This window comes from Oncorhynchus clarkii, chromosome 11, assembly GCF_045791955.1.
Source record: "Oncorhynchus clarkii lewisi isolate Uvic-CL-2024 chromosome 11, UVic_Ocla_1.0, whole genome shotgun sequence".
Lineage (NCBI taxonomy): Eukaryota > Metazoa > Chordata > Actinopteri > Salmoniformes > Salmonidae > Oncorhynchus > Oncorhynchus clarkii.
In genome coordinates this window covers 33,876,723-33,895,546 of record NC_092157.1, presented here as the reverse complement: position 1 = coordinate 33,895,546, position 18,824 = coordinate 33,876,723, and the positions used below count along the sequence as shown (strand labels likewise).

Sequence of the window (18,824 nt, the reverse complement as noted above, 5' to 3'; positions counted from 1 at the left end):
CAGAAACCATTAAATAGCCTCAGCTCCTGCCTCCTGTTCTGACAGCCGTTGAGACTGCTGAGAGGGGCTGATTAAAAACAGATGTCTGGACAGACACCTGCTACACTGAGGTGATTGTGTGAATTGAGACACACAGGAATTAGAGCCATGACATGTCTCTTTATGAAAATACCACAGTATCTCAGTTAGAGGGTTTTGGAGGGATAAGAATTGTCTCACTCTAAGCTTTGGGGAGAAAGTCTAAATATATATCCAATATGGTTGGTTTTAACCAGTCCGTTGACATTTCAGTGTCATAATGAACTTAGCATTACAGCATAGTAGACTTGAAATTGTGTAAGACTTCTGTAAGGGACCTAGATTCCAAACTATTACATCATCTCTGTTGACCGTACATTCACGTTATTAAATATGTAACACAGCAATAAAACATCTGAAGAACATAGTACACACTCCAACTCCAATCCCAGAGTGAATAAAATCACATTTCAACTTTTTCCTGCATGTTGTTCGTGTTAGAGTTAAAGTAAAAAAAAATGGAAGCATTTATTTCGCTTTCAGTGGATGATCGCAAATTCCAGCCAGAGAGAGAGAGAGAGAGCTGCTTCTCACTGTGCCACTGTTATCTAGGTGACCTTGGAGTTAAGGAATAACAGTGTAGCTGGGCCAGAAGCCTGGGGAGAGAGGTATGCAAGGGATCGGCCAAATGTTGCAAACATTGAATAAAGTCTTTCACAAGTCTCTGAGGGAAGGGAGAAGATATACTCACTGGTATGAGTCACTCAATGAGTTATATGGATTGTGATTCTCAAATGTGACAGGTGGTAAACCCATGGAGCTTCCAAAGAAAATATACAGACCCTGGCCTGTGTGGTCTAGTGGTTAGTGCCACAGACCATGCCACACAAGAGGCTGTTCACAGTGTTTATTTTGCCACCAAAAACAATCCATAAGGAATAGAGGGGGTTATTAATTACAATGTGTCCACCACGCAACTGTGTCCAAGTCATTTTGTGTCCACCTGTAATGTGACCCCCCCCCCCCCCCCCCACATCTGCGTCTAAGTAATTTTGTGTCCACCTTGCGACTGTGTCAGAACCATCCAGTGTATCGCGTAACGTAGAGCGGCCTGGCCTGGCTGCCCACACAGCTGTCTTAACATGGCGGCTGTTATCCCTCACACTGAGGACCAGGCCAGCCGTGGCCAGCCATGTCACAGCTCAGCTCCCTCATGGGGAGAAGTGTGTGTGTGTGTTTGTCTGCGTGTGTGTGTGTGTGTGTGTTTGCATGGGAGTGTGTGGGAGGGGAGAGGAGTGGTTAAGCGTGCTCGTCCAACACCCAGAGGAGAGGATGGGGCCGTGGGCAGCTCTCTCATCTCCCTTGGATCTAGGTCTTTAAAGTCCGGATGAGTAGAGGAGGAAATTAAACCCCTCAGGTTTTGTTGGGAATCAGAGAGCGAGAGAGAAATTGAGTGCGAGTCATTCGGTACGGGGTTATCCACTTCCACTGTGCACAGAGAGGTATCTTCCTGACCGCTGTTTAACCTTGAAAAAAAGCCCTCCTGTGAAATCTCAACCCAAAGTGAGAGTACAAAGTATGTGCTTGCCGCTTGGCTATCCCGCACCGTAGCCACGGTTGAGGCTCTTTTTGTCCGGACAACGATGTGACAACGATGTGACAACAGTAGTGTGGGAGAGAATGGCCTTAGTGGCTTTTCACTCTGCTAGTGGTTTTTCTAGTCTGCACTGCTTTTCGGAACAACAGTAAAATGTCGGACTATGGTAGAGTTGTGATGTGATAGTTGATGAATGAGAGGGTTTGTGGTTGGGATGCACGATATAAAATCGGTAAGCATATCGGTAAGCATATCGGTAAGCATATCGGTAAGCATATCGGCCCGATGTCTAGTTTTACGCCGATGTCAAAACCGATGTCAAAGCTGACGTGTGTAACTATATAAATGTAGGTAGATGAAGTAATGACGCCACGAAAAAGACAGTGCGGCACGTACATCACAGAATTCCTAACCTAGCCCACAATGTCTGCTATGTGGATCTATTTTGAAGTTTCAAAGGAAGATAACCAAAAGGCTATAAGCAACATTTGTGCTGCTGTTATTTCCCGATGAGGGGAGAAAGTGAAATCTTTCAATCCCCCAAACCTAATTACTCATTTGAAAGTGCATCGCCCCCAGAAGTTCAGCGACTACTTAGTACAAAAGCAGTAAAAAAAACTAAGAGCACACGTCCAACAACTAAACAGGTTCAAGTCGAGCAGTCATTTGAAAGAGTACGTTTCAGCGAGACAACTCAAAAAGGTGAAATCCATTAACGCCAAGATAATAGAATTCATTGCCCTTGACAACCAACCGTTCTCCGTCGTGGATGATGTTGGCTTTCGCCGACTGGTCGAGCACCTCGAGCCCCGGTACACACTAACCAAGTAGGCGCTATTTTTCAGATGTTGCCCTACCGGAGTCACACAGTATTGTTGAAACGCACATCCGTGAGCTACTTGCTATGGGCGTCACCGCTATTAGCTTCACGGCTGACATTTGGACCCGCAATGTCATCTCCGTGGGCATGCATGCCGAGTCTGACAGCACAGTGGGTCGACGAGGATTTCGTACTGAGGAAAGCCGTAGTGCGCGCTCAAGAATGTGCTGGTTCTCATACCGCTGCTGCCATTTCAATGGCATTTGAGAAAATGTTTTAAACTTGGAAACATGAACACACTCCTAGCTCCATTTGACCAAACGGACTCGAGAACTAAGCTCATCAACTGCGTCTGCAGCAGACGTGATACCCTCTGTCATGGCATTGAAACGCCTGCTCAACAAAACTGCCGACACAGACCGTGGGATCAAAACTTGCAAAAGTACTGTACTAGAGGCTGTGAACAAGCGATTCGGTGGCATTCTCTCTGAGCCTCTTTACTGTGTCGCCACCATGCTCATTACTACTTCGATGCAGACAAGGTTTACGTGAAATGTTACAGACACAGCTGGACAAGATGGAAACGGACACAGTGATCAGAGCGCGGCGTGGAAGAGGACCCACGACGGAAGAGGCCACGGACAGACAGAGCTGAAAGTTCACTGCTTGACATGTATGATGAAATCCTGGTTGAGAATGAAACGACTGAACATATGAACACCTAAAACAGATAGTAAGTGAAATAAATAGATACCAGTATGTTTTACTGGTAATGGGGACATATGTAAATGCCAACAAAACAACTTTTTGGTCAGTGTGTGTGTGTGTTTCAACTATTTAACTGTACTAGAATGCTTAAAAGGCAGCTAAAATGTTAAATATTGGTTATCGGTGCCAGGTTTTTTGGCAAGGAATATATTGGTATTGGACAAAAATGGCCTCTTTTAGCGCTAATTAATATGTAGGGATGGTAGCTCATTAGAATATTTTGGGGCGTGGTTTATGGACAGCTCTTTTTGTGCAATCATGAGGGAGCGTATCATTCCAGTTCATGCAACCTGTTGTGTTATGCTATTAAATGGTACATATGACTATGGCTAGTGATGGTGATTTGTGAAAGATTCATGTATGGCCTTGTGTTAATGTTCATACAAATATTTACACATGTTAAGTTTGCTGTACCAAACGTAACATAACATATTAAATTCGCTTTTCCGGATATACATGTTCTATGTTACGTCTTGTCTATGAGACCAGGCTGGGCACCTACCCCGTTCAAAAGCACTTAAATATGTTGCCTTGCACATTCACCCGCTGAATGGCACATACACAAGGCTTAAAAATCATTCTTTAACCGGTCTCCTCCCCTTAATCTACACTGATTTAACTGATGACATCAATAAGGGATCATAGTTTTCACCTGGTCAGTCTCATGGAAAGAGTAAGAGTTCCTAATGTTTTGTACACTCAGTGTTTAGCAATTCAATATCAGCCCGCATGATGCCGATCTCACGTCTCTTGCGGTTATAAAGGTATTGAGAAACTCCAGCGCACCACAATATTAATTCCGTAGCCTGCATTTGCATGAATATGATTAATACAAAACCAAAATAGGACGTCAGAAAATTGCTTGTTCCAGCTTTATTATAAAACTCAAGTGCCAACTTTTTCAACATCCGATTCCGCCCCCGTGTGAGCACCTGATAACCCACCATTCCTTGTATTGGTTCAAGTATGCACCACGGTTCAGATAAAATAACATTAGAATACAAACTATTACTAAATGAGCGCATTCATAGATTCTACCGTATTCGCATTACATGCACGTTTCAAGAGGTACAGTGCACGGCCGCATGTTTGAATTGATCTAAGAATGCGAAGAAACGCGCACAAAACATGAGAGAATGAATAGCCTACCTTTGTTCAAACTGCGAAGACGAACGTTTATTGGTGCCTTTGTCAGAATGTGATTATTTGTATTTCCATGAAGAATTCAGATAGGTGAGAAAGAGCCATGAGTTCGGGCAATCCTCTTCCATGCAACTTCAGTGAGTTCTTACGTTATTTCATTTACATACGAGCTCCACTCTCTCGACTCGAACAGGCACCTACATGAAAACTGAGCCTCTCAAGCGGTAACATCATGAGTCTTCAAAATAACTTTAACTCCACCCATTTCAAAGCTGAATTTACCTGTATGACTGCAATATCTGAAAATGTGTTTCCTTTCCTATTTTAAGTTAATATACTGAAAATGTGTTTCCTTTCCTATTTTAAGTTAATATACAGTATATGCAATGTAGGGTCTTAATTTGATCGCCCTGTTAAATGTAAAAGTTGTAGTGCATTTGAGGTATAAAAAGATTTCTGAAGTTTCGACTTTGAAATTTCAGACATAATTTTCCCTTATGAAAAATGTCCATTAATTATAATTCACAGTTCCTGCTGCAGGATTATTTTTCTGTTGTCGCAAACTGGCTCAAATTAAGATCTTACATCTGTAGATAGGCAACTAGCCTCATGTTGCTGAAATATATATTAGGCTTCGCTCTCACTCACCCCCTCAATGACACACACACACACACACACCTGTCCCAGTATTGTAACCTTAACCCTAAAATAAAAACAAAGGCAAACTACTTCTAAAAATAAGCTACTAAATAGCGACCAAAACTAAGTGCTCAGATGCATATGATTTCCAGTGGATCAACATTGCTGCTCAGGGGTTGAGTAGAGCTGAAGGATGGGACTAAAAACAAACTAAATATAACTATTGTAAACTATGCTGTGTCCGTAAAATGTCAAATGTATATAGTATGTACAGTTCATTCGGAAAGGATTCAGACCCCTTGGCTTTTTCCAAATTACAGCCTTATTCTAAAATTGATTCAATAGTTATTTTTCCCCCCTCTTCAATTTACGCACAATACCCCATCATGTCAAAGCAAAACCAGGTTGTTAGAAATGTTTGCAAATGTATTAAAAATAAAAAACAGATATCACATTTACATAAGTATTCATTGCCTTTACTCAGTACTTTGTTGAAGCACCTTTGGCAGTGTCGAGTCGTCTTGGGTATGACGCTACAAGCTTGGCACACCTGTATTTGGGGAGTTTCTCTCATTCGTCTCTGCAGATCCTCTCAAGCTCTGTCAGGTTGGATGGGGAGCATCGCTGCAAAGCTATTTTCAGGTCTCTCCAGAGATGATCGATTGAGTTCAAGTCTGGGCTCTGGCTGGGCCAATCAAGGACATTCAGAGACTTGTCCCGAAGCCACTCCTGCGTTGTCTTAGCTGTGTGCTTAGGGCTGTTGTCCTGTTGGAAGGTGAACCTTCACCCCAGTCTGAGGTCCTGAGTGCTCTGGAGCAGGTTTTCATCAAGGAGCTCTCTGTACTTTGCTCCGTTCATCTTTCCCCCGATCCTGACTAGTCTCCCAGTCCCTGCCGCTGAAAAACATCCCCACAACATGCTGCCACCACCATAATTCACCATAGGGATGGCGCAAGGTTTCCTCCAGATGTGACAAACCTTGGAATTCAGAGTTCAATCTTGGTTTCATCAGACCAGAGAATCTTGTTTCTCATGGTCTGAGAGTCTTTTGGTGCCTTTTGGCCAACTCCAAGCAGGCTGTCGTGTGCCTTTTAATGAGGAGTGGCTTCCATCTGGCCACTCTACCATAAAGGCCTGATTGTTGGAGTGCTGCAGAGATGGTTGTCCTTCTGGAAGGTTTTCCCATCTCTGCAGAGGAACTCTGGAGCTCTGTCAGAGTGACCATCGGTTTCTTGGGCACCTCCCTGACCAAGGCCCCTTTCTCCTGATTGCTCAGTTTGGCTGGACAGCCAGCTCTAGGAAGAGTCTTGGTGGTTCCAAACTTCTTCCATTTAAGAATGATGGAGGACACTGTGTTCTTGGGGACCTTCAATGCTGCAGAAATATTTTAGTACCCGTCCCAAGATCTGTGTTTTGACAAAATCCTGTCTCGGAGCTCTACGGGCAATTCCTTCAAACTCATGGCTTGTTTGTTTTTTTGCTCTGAGATGCACTGTCTACTGTGGGACCTTGTATAGACATGTGTTTGCATTTCCAAATCATGTCCAATCAATTTAATTTACCACAGGTGGACTCAAATCAAGTTGTAGAAACATCTCAAGGATGATAAATTTAAACGGGATGCACCTGAGCTCAATTTCGAGTCTCATAGCAAAGGGTCTGAATAGCTATTTCTGTTTTTAATATTATATTTCATAAATTTGCTAAAACTTCTTAAAACCTGTTTTCCCTTTGTCATTATGGGATATTGTGTGTAGATCAATGAGGAAAAACATGTATTTAATACATTTTAGAATAAGGCTGTAACGTAACAAGTCAAGGGGTCTGAATATTTCCCGAATGCACTGTATAAGCTGGAAGTAGAATCCCAATAGTTGTTGTTCATTAGTTTACTCCAATTAGGGGAGGGATGGTAGAGTTAGGGGAAAATAATAAAGGAAAATATATTTAAAAATATATACAGAAATATATTATCTATACAGTACCAGTCAAAAGTTTGGAGAAACTTACTCATTCAAGGGTTTTTCTTGATATGTATTATTTTCTACATTGTAGAATTATAGTGAAGAAAAACTATGAAATAACACATGGAATCATGTAGTAACCAAAAAAGTGTTAAACAAATCAAAATGTATTTTCTATTTGAAAATTAGCCACCCTGTGCCTTGATGACAGCTTGGAATTCTCTCAAACAGCTTCATGAGTTAGTCACCTGGAATTCATTTCAATTTACAGGTGTGCTTTTTTAAAAGTTAATTTGTGGAATTTCTTTCCTTCTTAATGTGTTTAGGCCAATCAGTTGTGTTGTGACAAGGTAGGGGTGGTATACAGAAGATAGCCCTATTTGGTAAAAGACCAAGTCCATATTATGGTAAGAACAGCTCCAGAGTGACGAAGCGGTCTGCAACTACTGGTTCGATTCCAGGCTGTATCACAACTGGCCGTGACTGGAAGTCCCATAGGGTGGCACACAATTGGCTGTCATTGTAAATCATAATTTGCTCTCTACTGACTTTCCTAGTTAAATAAAAGTTTAACAAAAAAGAAAAAGCAAAGAGAAACGACAGTCCATCATTACTTTAAGACATGAAGGTCAGTCAATCCAGAACATTTCAGGAACTTTAAAAATGTATTTGTGCAGTAGCAAAAACCATCAAGCGTTATGATGAAACTGGCTCTCATGAGGACCGCCACAGAAAAGGAAGACCCAGAGTTACCTCTGCTGCAGAGGATAAGTTCATCAGAGTAACCAGCCTCAGAAATGGCAGCCCAAACAAATGCTTCACAGAGTTCAAGTAACAGACACATCTCAACATCAACTGTTCAGAGGAGACTGCGTGAATCAGGCCTTCATGGTCGAATTGCTGCAAAGCAACCACTACTAAGGGACACCAATAATAAGAAGAGACTTGCTTGGGCCAAGAAACTGTAGATCAATGGACATTAGACCGGTGGAAATTTGTCCCTTGGTCTGATTTGTCCAAATTTGCGATTTTTGGTTGCAACCGCCGTGTCTTTGTGAGATGCAGAGTAGGTGAACGGATGATCTCTGCATGTGTTTCCAACCGTGAAGCATGGAGGAGATGGTGTGGGGGTGCTTTGCTGGTGACTGTCAGGGATTTAGTTATAATTCAAGGCACACTTAACCAGCATGGCTACCACAGCATTCTGCAGCGATACACCATCCCATCTGGTTTGCACTTAGTCCCACTATCATTTGTTTTTCAACAGGACAATGACCTAACATACCTCCAGGCTGTGTAAGGGCTATTTGACCAAGAAGGAAAGTGATGGAGTGCTGCATCAAATGACCTGGCCTTCACAATCACCCGACCTCAACCCAATTGAGATGGTTTGGGATGAGTTGAAGCTCAGAGTGAAGGAAATGCAGTCAACAAGCTCAGCATATGTGGGAACACCTTCAAGACGGTTGGAAAAGTATTCCAGGTGATGCTGGTTGAGAGAATGCCAAGAGTGTGCAAAGCTGTCATCAAGGCAAAGGGTGGCTACTTTGAATAATCTAAAATATATTTTGATTTGTTTTAACACTTTTTTGATTACTACATGATTCCATATGTGTTATTTCATAGTTTTGTCTTCATGTCTTCACTATTATTCTACAATGTAGAAAATAGTAAAATGAAAGAAAAACCCTTGAATGAGTAGGTATGTCCAAACTTTTGACTGGTACTGTACTTACAAAAAAATATATGGAGGATTGGAAGTGATGCAAACAACTACATTCATGGAAGCCACAATCTATCTCCAACATTAAAGCTGTTCTCCCACCCCCCCCCCCCCTCCCCACCCCCCCCCCAAAAATGAACATTGCTGCTCAAATTGTTGAGGTTTGTTGTCTTGATTTGCAATGATTGCTGTCTCATAAAATCTTATTCATGGATAATCAATCATAATGGGCAGAAAATGCAGAATGCATACCAATTCGCATGCACACACACGCACAGCCAGTACACCCTTATGACTTAGTGCCCGGCTCACATTTATCTCTATTGTTTTGACTATAAAGCCAGGTGACCACGCCCTTTTGTCTCATCTGAACCACAAACAGAGAGGCCAGGTGAACCAAAGGTCTGAGGTTCTACTGCTCCTTCTCCCAAACCTTCTTCTGCTCGGCCAAGTTGCCCCATACGGCAACATACATTCTTCATTGTCTATAGCAGGGATGTGTAACGTTCTTCGTCGAGCGAAAGAGAGGAGGACCAATGCGCAGCGTGGTAAGTGTTCATATTTTAAACATTTTAATGAACACTGAAAACAAAACAATAAACAACCAACGAACAGTCCTGTAAGGTACAACACTAAACAGAAAATAAACACCCACAACTCAAAAGTGAAACCAGGCTACCTAAGTATGATTCTCAATCAGGGACAACGATTCGCAGCTGCCTCCGATTGAGAACCATACTATGCGGAAACAACAGCAATCCCAAATGATAGAAAAACGAACATAGACAACCCACCCAACTCACGCACTGACCCTACTAACACAAAGATATAATAACAGAACTAAGGTCAGAACGTGACAGGATGTCAAACTGCATTCGGTCATCACTGAGGTCTGGAGGGCCGCACTTAAAATTTTATATATTTGCTCGCCGTGAAATGTGCAAAACATTTTCCTCTATCCACCGCGTTTGGAATTTTTGATACTATACAGTGCCTTGCCAAAGTATTCAGACTCCTTGGATTTCTTCACATTTCATTACAAAGTGTTACAAAGTGGGATTCAAATTGAGTCCATACATGTTAGAAACACTTTTGGTAGCGATTACAGCTGTAAGTCTTCTTGGGTAAGTCTCTTAAGAGCTTTGCACACCTGGATTGTGTAATAGTTGCCTACTATTCTTTTAAAAACTCTATAAGCTCTGTCAAGATGTTGGGGGTCATAGCTAGACAGCAATTTTCAAGTCTTGCCATAGTATTTCAAGCAGATTATTATTATTATTTTTAAGTAACTTGGTAAGGAACATCCACTGTCTTCTTGGTAAGCAACTCCAGTGTAGGTTTGGCCTTGTGTTTATTGTCCGGCTGAAGGGTGAATTCCTCTGCCAGTGTCTGGTGTAAAGCACACTGATTTTGGTTTTGCTCTAGGATTTTACCTGTGCTTAGCCCTATCCCGTTTCTTTTTTATCCCGAAAAACTCCCCAGTATGTGCCAATGTCAAGCATACCCATAACATGATGTTTGAAAATTAGGAGGCAGTTACGCAGTTATGTGCTGTGTTGGATTTGCTCCAAACATAGGGCTTTGTATTTAGGCCAAAAAGCACAAAATGATCACGATACTTAGATGCTGATACGATATGTATTGCGATTCTCACGAGTCTATACATTATGTGTTGCGATTCAATACTGTGATTTTATTGAGATTCCCATGGTCCAAACATATTGCTCACCATACAGTATGTCTGCAGCAGAGGGACAAGAGTGAGCCATGAGAAATAAAAGTACTGAAAACAAATATGGCTCCCTATTTTAAAAGAAGATGGAAAACAAGCTATGCAGGAAAGATACTCGAGTTTTGGTGCAGGTACAGCCAACTAGAGCATAAAATAATGTTGTGATATTGTCTAAACGATACAGTACAATAGATTGCCAAAAATAATATTCTGATATGTAATTGTATCGATATTTCCCCCATCACTAATATATATATATACTGTATACACTTTTTCAGTCTGAGTCCCAAAGGGCTACCACACCTGGTCTAAAGACTCTCAGTCTGTTTTTGTGTGTGAGCAGAGGATTCTGATGATGAATCTATGGTTATTAAGCAGTCATTATTAATGAATGACCAACATGCAATAAGCAGCTAATGGTAGATGCAAAGTTTGTAGCGTTTTTGAAATATTGAATGTGAACACTGGGGGCCAGTTTCCCAGATAGAGATTAACTGACCATGTTTCTTAGTCCAAGACTAGCTTTAATCTGTGTCCGGGAAACCGAAACAGTACGGAGCCAAATGTTTACCACTTCTGCACAAGACAAAATACAAAAGAACAAGAATTTTGGAGCAGACTAAGGAGAAAAAAAGGTGACAACGTGATTTATGGAATGGACTTGTGGCAAAACAGGGAGAAATAGTGTTGCAATTGGACTGTCACCTGACCCAAACAAGACAAATACAAATCACTTGTAACACCCCAGGTGTAAAAGAGTAGTCTCACATTCATTGATAATTTGGACCAAAGAAATTGATTAACTAGGAAAAGTGTCACAATAGAGCCCAAGTGAAAGACTGGCAGTAAAGGTAGGAAGAGATGAGAGAGGGTGTGCTAGAATAGCAGTGGGTCGGATTCGGTCCCACGCTTTCACTGGTACATGTATTCTGGTGGCGGTGGCTTAGACCGCCAGTAGGAAACGCAAGTAAAAAATATGGAATGAAATATCTCCACTGTCACTAACCTGCTCGTCACTAACCTGTTCCCGGAGCCTCTCCTGGTGGCCCATGATGGCCGAGGCGTGGTGAGGGTACTTCTGTTTCAGGTGCTCCAGGAAGGCCTCCCTCTTCTTGTCCATGTCCGAGGGCTGCATGGCCAGGATCTCTCGGGAGCTGCGTGCCCCCCCTAACGTGTGCCTGCGGGGGACGTTGCGGCTGCTGTTACTTTTGGGGTCCTGGGCCCGGGTGGGGGTCCCATTCGGGGGGCCCTGCCTCCTGCTCAGGTGCTCGGCGTCCTCCGGGGAGGTCACCTTTAGGTTGCTTTTGGTTTGCTCTGGAGAGAGAGGGAGAGAGGTTGGGTCAACATACGGGTACTGTGGCACTATTCTTACGGTGTGTGGGTGCATGGTTTCTACTGGGCCAAAAAGGTGCTTAGGAGGTGGGTGTGGCAGTGGGCAGGGAAGTGGCGCCAGGAAAAAACAAATGTGTTCTTTTTTATACATTTGCTAAAAATACATTTTAAAAATGTTGCTTTGTCATTATGGGGCATTGTGTGTAAATTGATGAGGGAAAAAAACTATGTAATATATCTTAGAATAAGGCTGTAACATTAACAAAATGTTGAAAAAGTCAAGGGGTCTGAAAACTTTCCGAACGCACTGTACATACTATATACATTTTACGGACACAGTATAGTTTACAATAGTTATCTTTTGTTTGTTTTTAGTCCCATCCTTCAGCTCTTCTCAACCCCTGAGCAGCAATGTTGATCCACTGGAAATCATATGCATCTGAGCACTTAGTTTTAGTAGAGTTTTAGTAGTTTTGGTAGCATCGTTTTGGAAGTAGTTTGCCTTTTGTTTTTATTTTATACAAACTGGGACAGTATTATTTTACTGTTTATTCTCACCTGCTGTGTGTGTGTGTGTGTGTGTGTGTGTGTGTGTGTGTGTGTGTGTGTGTGTGTGTGTGTGTGTGTGTGTGTGTGTGTGTGTGTGTGTGTGTGTGTGTGTGTGTGTGTGTGTGTGTTTGTGCGCGTGCCCTTAGGTGCATTTACAAACCTTTAGGGCACACACATGACTATAAAACTATAGTCTAAGTCAGAGACCTAACCCTAAACACCAGTGGACCAGCCAGACTGGGAGGGGTTCAAACTGCAGAGGTTCAAACTGTAGAACCCAGTTCCTACATTTAAATATACAAATGGATTTTATCAAACAAAACTATGCTCCATTTTATCTCTGGGACCCTCAGGATGACAAATCAGAGCAAGATTACTGAATGTAAGTACATTATTTACCTTCAGAGGTAAATGTATCAAACCAGTTGCCATGATAAAATGTTTTTGTTGTTGTGCACTCTCCTCAAACAGTAGCATGGTATTTTTTCACTGTAATCGCCACTGTAAGTTGGACAGCGCATTTAGATTAGGAAGAATGAAAGATTTCTGCCCATATAAGACATGTCTATGTCCTGGGAAATGTTTTTTGTTACTTACAACGTCATGCTAATCACATTCGCGCACATTAGCTCAACCGTCCCGCGCGGGGGGGGGGGGGGGGGGGGGGCTCTAGACCAAAAATGATGTATCTACAGATCAGACCTGGGTTCAATTAATATTTGAAATTAGTCCAAATGCTTTATCTGCCGTTTGATTGAGCTTGCCTGGGGCAAAGGAACAAAATATTTGCAGAATATTCACCCTCGGACGATACATGTCCCGAATGGACATGTACTGACATAGCCAACCGCTCTTGTTCAGTATACACGGTTCCATCTGGGGCTCAAGCTGAAAAGATCGTCGGTTCTCTACTTGATGACAGCATCAGCAGAGAACTAAGCATCCAAGAAAAGTATGAGAAGCATTGTTCTGTTATCTGTTGGGAATTTTCAATAAATCTAGCCACAGGAAACAACCTTCAAGTTTCATTGCATGAATTATCATAAAATCATAAAGTGGGATATTGATATCTTCCAGGATAGGAACCATCCAGTACTGCAGACTAGTGTGTCCCAAATCACACACTATTCCCTATATAGTGATATAGTGCCCAACCCTGGTCCAAAGTAGTGCACTATAAAGGAAATAGGAAACCATTTAGGATGCACCCCCCCAATCTCATCACATAGTCATGTTGTTGCTTATTTCAGTGATCGGGAACTCCAGATTTCATGTGACAGAAACAATATCAGTGATGAAAACATCAAACTGAAGCAGCTGTTCACTGTAAACCCTCCCCACTTTCAAAAGCCTGCGCAAATATTCCAAATATGTCTAGGAGAGAGACAGAACGTTATCCAGAGAATTGGGAAATGGAATCATCACAGTGAACAGAAGTCACTGACTACAGACATTCGTACGTCAAAGTCAATATTTTCAGGAGGAAATGTTGTTCCTTCCAGTAGCACATTAGGATGTTTGGAAAACGGCGGCCATCTTGACTTGGAATAACACCATTCTCTAAAGGGATGTCCTGTCTTCCTCTGTGAACTGTGAACTTTGATACATCATGAACTTCCAGGAAAAACAGAAAACACATGTCTAGTTAAAAACATAAATATTGAAAACCATTCAACTTCATTTTAACACATCTACATACTGTTAACTACCCAATATATAAAACATGATATTCAATCTTAAAGAGGCATCACGGGATCTTATACCTTACAAATTCGTAACGTATTGTACACATTTAATTCGTAACATATCAAACGAATTGCAATTTAAAAAAAATGCATTGCAAGGATGTTGTAGTATATAGTTGTGCACAATTCTATACTGGCTGAAATTATACAAAAGCTCTGGAGCATCACTAAAGAGAGAATGAGAAACATTTCCTTTAGTTCACGCTCTAAACACTCTATCTTGTTATAAATCAATCTGTTCCTTGGGACTGGGCCATAACACTACAAATTACTACTTCCGATGACTATTTCACTACTACAGTGTGCTATATAGGGAATATGCCATTTGGGATGCATCCAGTGTGTGTGTGTGTGACAATGAGGGGCTTGCTGTGAGAGTGAGAGTTATCCCATCCCTGTGCTGACACAGACTCTTTTTTTTTTCTTCGTCGACAACGTCGACAAGATGCACTCTCTCCATAGCACCTACAGCACCATCTCCAAGCTCAACGGCAGTCGTGTGAAAAGCGTCCAGCCACGGTATATCCTCATTGCTGTGTTATGTTCCCTCCCTCACCAAACAAAAGCACATGGGTGTAACACGACTTTCGGGTTCCAGCGTTGCGTTTCAGTCCGCTCTGCTTCGCTCCCACACAGTAGTGTTTCCTATCGCATGGTGTTTTGGTCTGTCAATTACTGTCACCCAGTGTGACCACTTACTTCATCATTTGCTAACACGCGTGACTATTTCTATGTCTAAAAATACACTAAAGTGTTCTGTTAGTAAGTGCCGTACTAAAAAAAGTCACGTCCGAATTATGACTCATTGAACTCGAAACTCTTGTTTGAATGAGCAGGAAATACTTCAGTGGAAGGGAAATTTGGACTTTAATTAACCATCTGTGATAAAATATGAAAGAAAACCATTACAGAGGTATTTTGGAGACCTTTTGTATTTGATTAACAAGATGTCGTCTCTGGAGTAGAGATCCAAGAGTTTGACTCTACACACACCCACTCGCATACAATCCTCGTATACGCTGCTGCTACTAAGTATTCAGACCCCTTGACTTCATTTTGAGACGTTACAGCCTTATTCTAAAATGGATGAAATCATATAAGGCTGTAACGTAACAAAATGTGGAAGAAGTCAACGGGTCTGAATACTGTCCGAAGGCACTGTATCTACCTCTATCGATCCAGTATCCCTGCACATTGTAAATATGGTACTGGAATTGACCCTGCATATAGTATGCTGGCTGACTTTATCTCGTTCTTCTTATTTCTTCTTTTATATAGTGTCTGTTTTTATTCTACCTTGCTATTTTTTTTTATTCCTTTGTTATTGATTACTGCGTTGTTGGGGTTAGAGGTTGCAAGAAAGGCATTTCACTGCGCTTGTGACATTAAATCTTGAACACCAACAGAACTGATAACGTGCATTCACCTGGATATATCCACCTACACAACTCACTGTAAACTCTGTCCAGATCAGTTAAGCACTGTTAATGTGGGTGTAATGTAGGTAGGAACATACCAGCAAACAATGCCGCGGGACGGGTAATGAAAGGGTATCCCGCCGCCCTTACCCTTCCTCTAGTTGAGTGTTGCAACATGGCTGACGTACTCACAGGGCTATTTTTAACTCCCAAATTACTGAGCTACTGTATCTACACGGAACACCACTAAGAAACTTTAAATCAGCCAATTCTATCTCAGTTTCAGGTTCCTTACCTTCTACAAGGCTTGAACATTCTAGAATAGAATAGAATACATCCTCCTCGCCTATCTCTTCAAGTCCTCCTCTCCCTTCTTCCATTTTATCACCAAACTGGGAGCGAGGAAAACGGGTCGGGAGAAATAGAAAAACAACACAGGCAACTGTTGACTTCCAAACTGCAGACAAGGCTCACGTGAAAAAAGGGCCTAGAGATCCGCCCAGAGCCACAGGGGCGACCAGTAGGGATTTAGAAAACAAACTGCATTCTAGGACACAGGAGGGACAGCAAGCACCTCTTCTCTGCCTCAGGCCAACCACTCACTGACTGCTTATTTGTGTAAGGTTGGGTATGTGTGCATGTGTACGTGAGAGGGAGAGAGAGTTTGCATGTGTGTGCAAGTTGCCTCCTCTCTATAGCCATCTGAAATAGGTTACTGGCATCGTTCAGTTAGAGAGTGGGCCCCAGCCCAACAGGTGTCTGATCCACTCTCTATCACACAAGCACGCACGCGCGCAGACACACACACGGCCCTCTCTGGTCTTTGTCACGACAGTATTTCTTATATGAGCTGACTCCTACTAAACCATTCCCTCTGATCTCATAGGGAACCTGACAGTGCCAGGCTTGTGTCCAAATGGCACCCTAATCCCTTTATAGTGCTCTACTTTTGTCAAAAGAGAGATGAAACCAGGCATGTGTCCTACTTCTGGATTACGGCCAGTTGATACTCATCACACAAGGCGCTCAACTTGTCTTTGCTCAGCTGCTTTTTAAGTGACCGGCTGCCATCATAAGTACAGTCATGAAAATGGTTTTGTAACATATGCCACACATATGCATAACCTAACGACGCTGACCTGCTCAAGCAGTACAATAAGGGTCATGAAAGTCAAAAAATAATGAATCTCCATATTTAGATTTGTCTACATGTGTGAGTGTACTGTTGACTTGAAACATATATGTTTGCTATAAAGGACTGCAAACCTATACCCAACATTTTGGGACTTGTGTGTGCATGTGAGTGTGTGTGTGTGTGTGTGTGTGTGTGTGTGTGTGTGTGTGTGTGTGTGTGTGTGTGTGTGTGTGTGTGTGTGTCTGAGCACACAAAGCCGAGCCAGATAAAAGATCATGTCAAACAAATGCAGAGAACTGGAACTGTCACCCGCTGACTCCCAGACAGACATCCAACCTTTGACCCAGAATCCCTATAGCATAGTATGGACACTGAGTGTACAAAACATTAAGAACACCTTCCTCATATTGAGTTGCATCCCCCCTTTTGCCCTCAGAACGGCCTCAGTTCGTCGGGACATGGACTCTACAAGGTGTCGAAAGCGTTCCATAGGAATGCTGGCCCATGTTGACGACAATGCTTCCCACAGTTGTGTCCAGTTGGCTGGATGTCCTTTGGGGTGGTGGACCATTCTTGACACACGCAGGAAATTGTTGAGCGTGAACAACCCAGCAGGGTTGCAGTTCTTGACGCAAACCGGTGAGCCTGGCACCCCCTACAATACCCTGTTTAAAGGCACTCTGAATCTTTAGCCTTGCCCAGTCACCCTCTGAATGGCACACATACAAAATGAATGTCTCAATTGTCTCAAGGCTTAAAAATCCTACACTGATTTGAAGTGGATTTAACAGGTGACCTTCAATAAGGGATCATGGCTTTTCACCTGGATTCACCTGGTCAGTCTGTCATGGAAAGAGCAGGTGTTCCTCATGTTCCATAAACTCAGTGTACAGTCGGGCAAAAAAGTATTTAGTCAGCCACCAATTGTGCAAGTTCTCCCACTTAAAAAGATGAGAGAGGCCTGTAATTATCATCATATGTATACTTCAACTAAGACAGACAAAATGAGAAAAAGAAATCCAGAAAATCACATTGTAGGATTTTTAATTAATTAATTTGCAAATTATGGTGGAAAATAAGTATTCGGTCACCTACAAACAAGCAAGATTTCTGGCTCTCACAGACCTGTAACTTCATCTTTAAGAGGCTCCTCTGTCCTCCACTCGTTACCTGTATTAATGGCACCTGTTTGAACTTGTTATCAGTATAAAAGACACCTGTCCACAACCTCAAACAGTCACACTCCAAACTCCACTATGGCCAAGACCAAAGAGCTGTCAAAGGACACCAGAAACAAAATTGTAGACGCCATACCTACTGTGAAGCATGGGGGTGGAAACATCATGCTTTGGGGCTGTGTTTCTGCAAAGGGGCCAGGACGACTGATCCGTGTAAAGGAAAGAATGAATGGGGTCATGTATTGTGAGATTTTGAGTGAAAACCTCCTTCCATCAGCAAGGGCATTGAAGATGAAACGTGGCTGGGTCTTTCAGCATGACAATGATCCCAAACACACCGCCCGGGCAACGAAGGAGTGGTTTCGTAAGAAGCATTTCAAGGTCCTGGAGTGGCCTAGCCAGTCTCCAGATCTCAACCCCATAGAAAATCTTTGGAGGGAGTTGAAAGTCCGTGTTGCCCAGCAACAGCCCCAAAACATCACTGCTCTAGAGGAGATTTGCATGGAGGAATGGGCCAAAATACCAGCAACAGTGTGTGAAAACCTTGTGAAGACTTACAGAAAACGTTTGACCTCTGTCATTGCCAACAAAGGGTGTTATTGACCCAATACTTATTTTCCACCATCATTTGCAAATAAATTCATTAAAAATCCTACAATGTGACTTTCTGGATTTTCTTTCCTCATTTTGTCTGTCATAGTTGAAGTGTACCAATGAGGAAAATTACAGGCCTCTCTCATCTTTTTAAGTGAGAGAACTTGCACATTTGGTGGCTTACTAAATACCTTTTTGCCCCACTGTATGTGGTATGTCGGTACCTGAACCAGTTAGTTTCTGCTTCTCAAATTCCAGACACTCAACCAACCTGCCCCTCTATACTCTGAACAAACAGCCAGATAGAAAATGACCCAGCAAAAGGTGGCGAATTATACAAACCAGTTAGCCAGAATCCCTGTAGTATACATGTACGGTAAGTTGGTACCTACAGTATTACCTAAACCACCCAACCAGTCAATTTCAAACAATGAAAACCTACACTATACTCACTCACTCACTCAACCAA

The 18,824-nt window shown here is 42.4% G+C and overlaps 1 protein-coding gene across 18 annotated transcripts in view; it reads right to left on the bottom strand.

Annotated features, from left to right (window-relative positions):
* The window catches only part of LOC139420449 (sickle tail protein homolog), a 163,084-nt gene that overhangs the window by 66,365 nt on the left and 77,895 nt on the right, over nt 1–18,824 (bottom strand). For 14 of the 18 annotated variants that reach the window (XM_071170592.1, XM_071170609.1, XM_071170593.1 and 11 more), the window contains exon 2: nt 11,411–11,718. In XM_071170592.1, the coding sequence (XP_071026693.1) occupies nt 11,411–11,718 (308 nt within the window). Of the gene's footprint in view, nt 1–11,410; nt 11,719–15,743; nt 16,053–18,824 lie in introns of those variants that run through there. The other 4 variants (XM_071170595.1, XM_071170607.1, XM_071170604.1 and 1 more) reach the window with 3 other exon arrangements.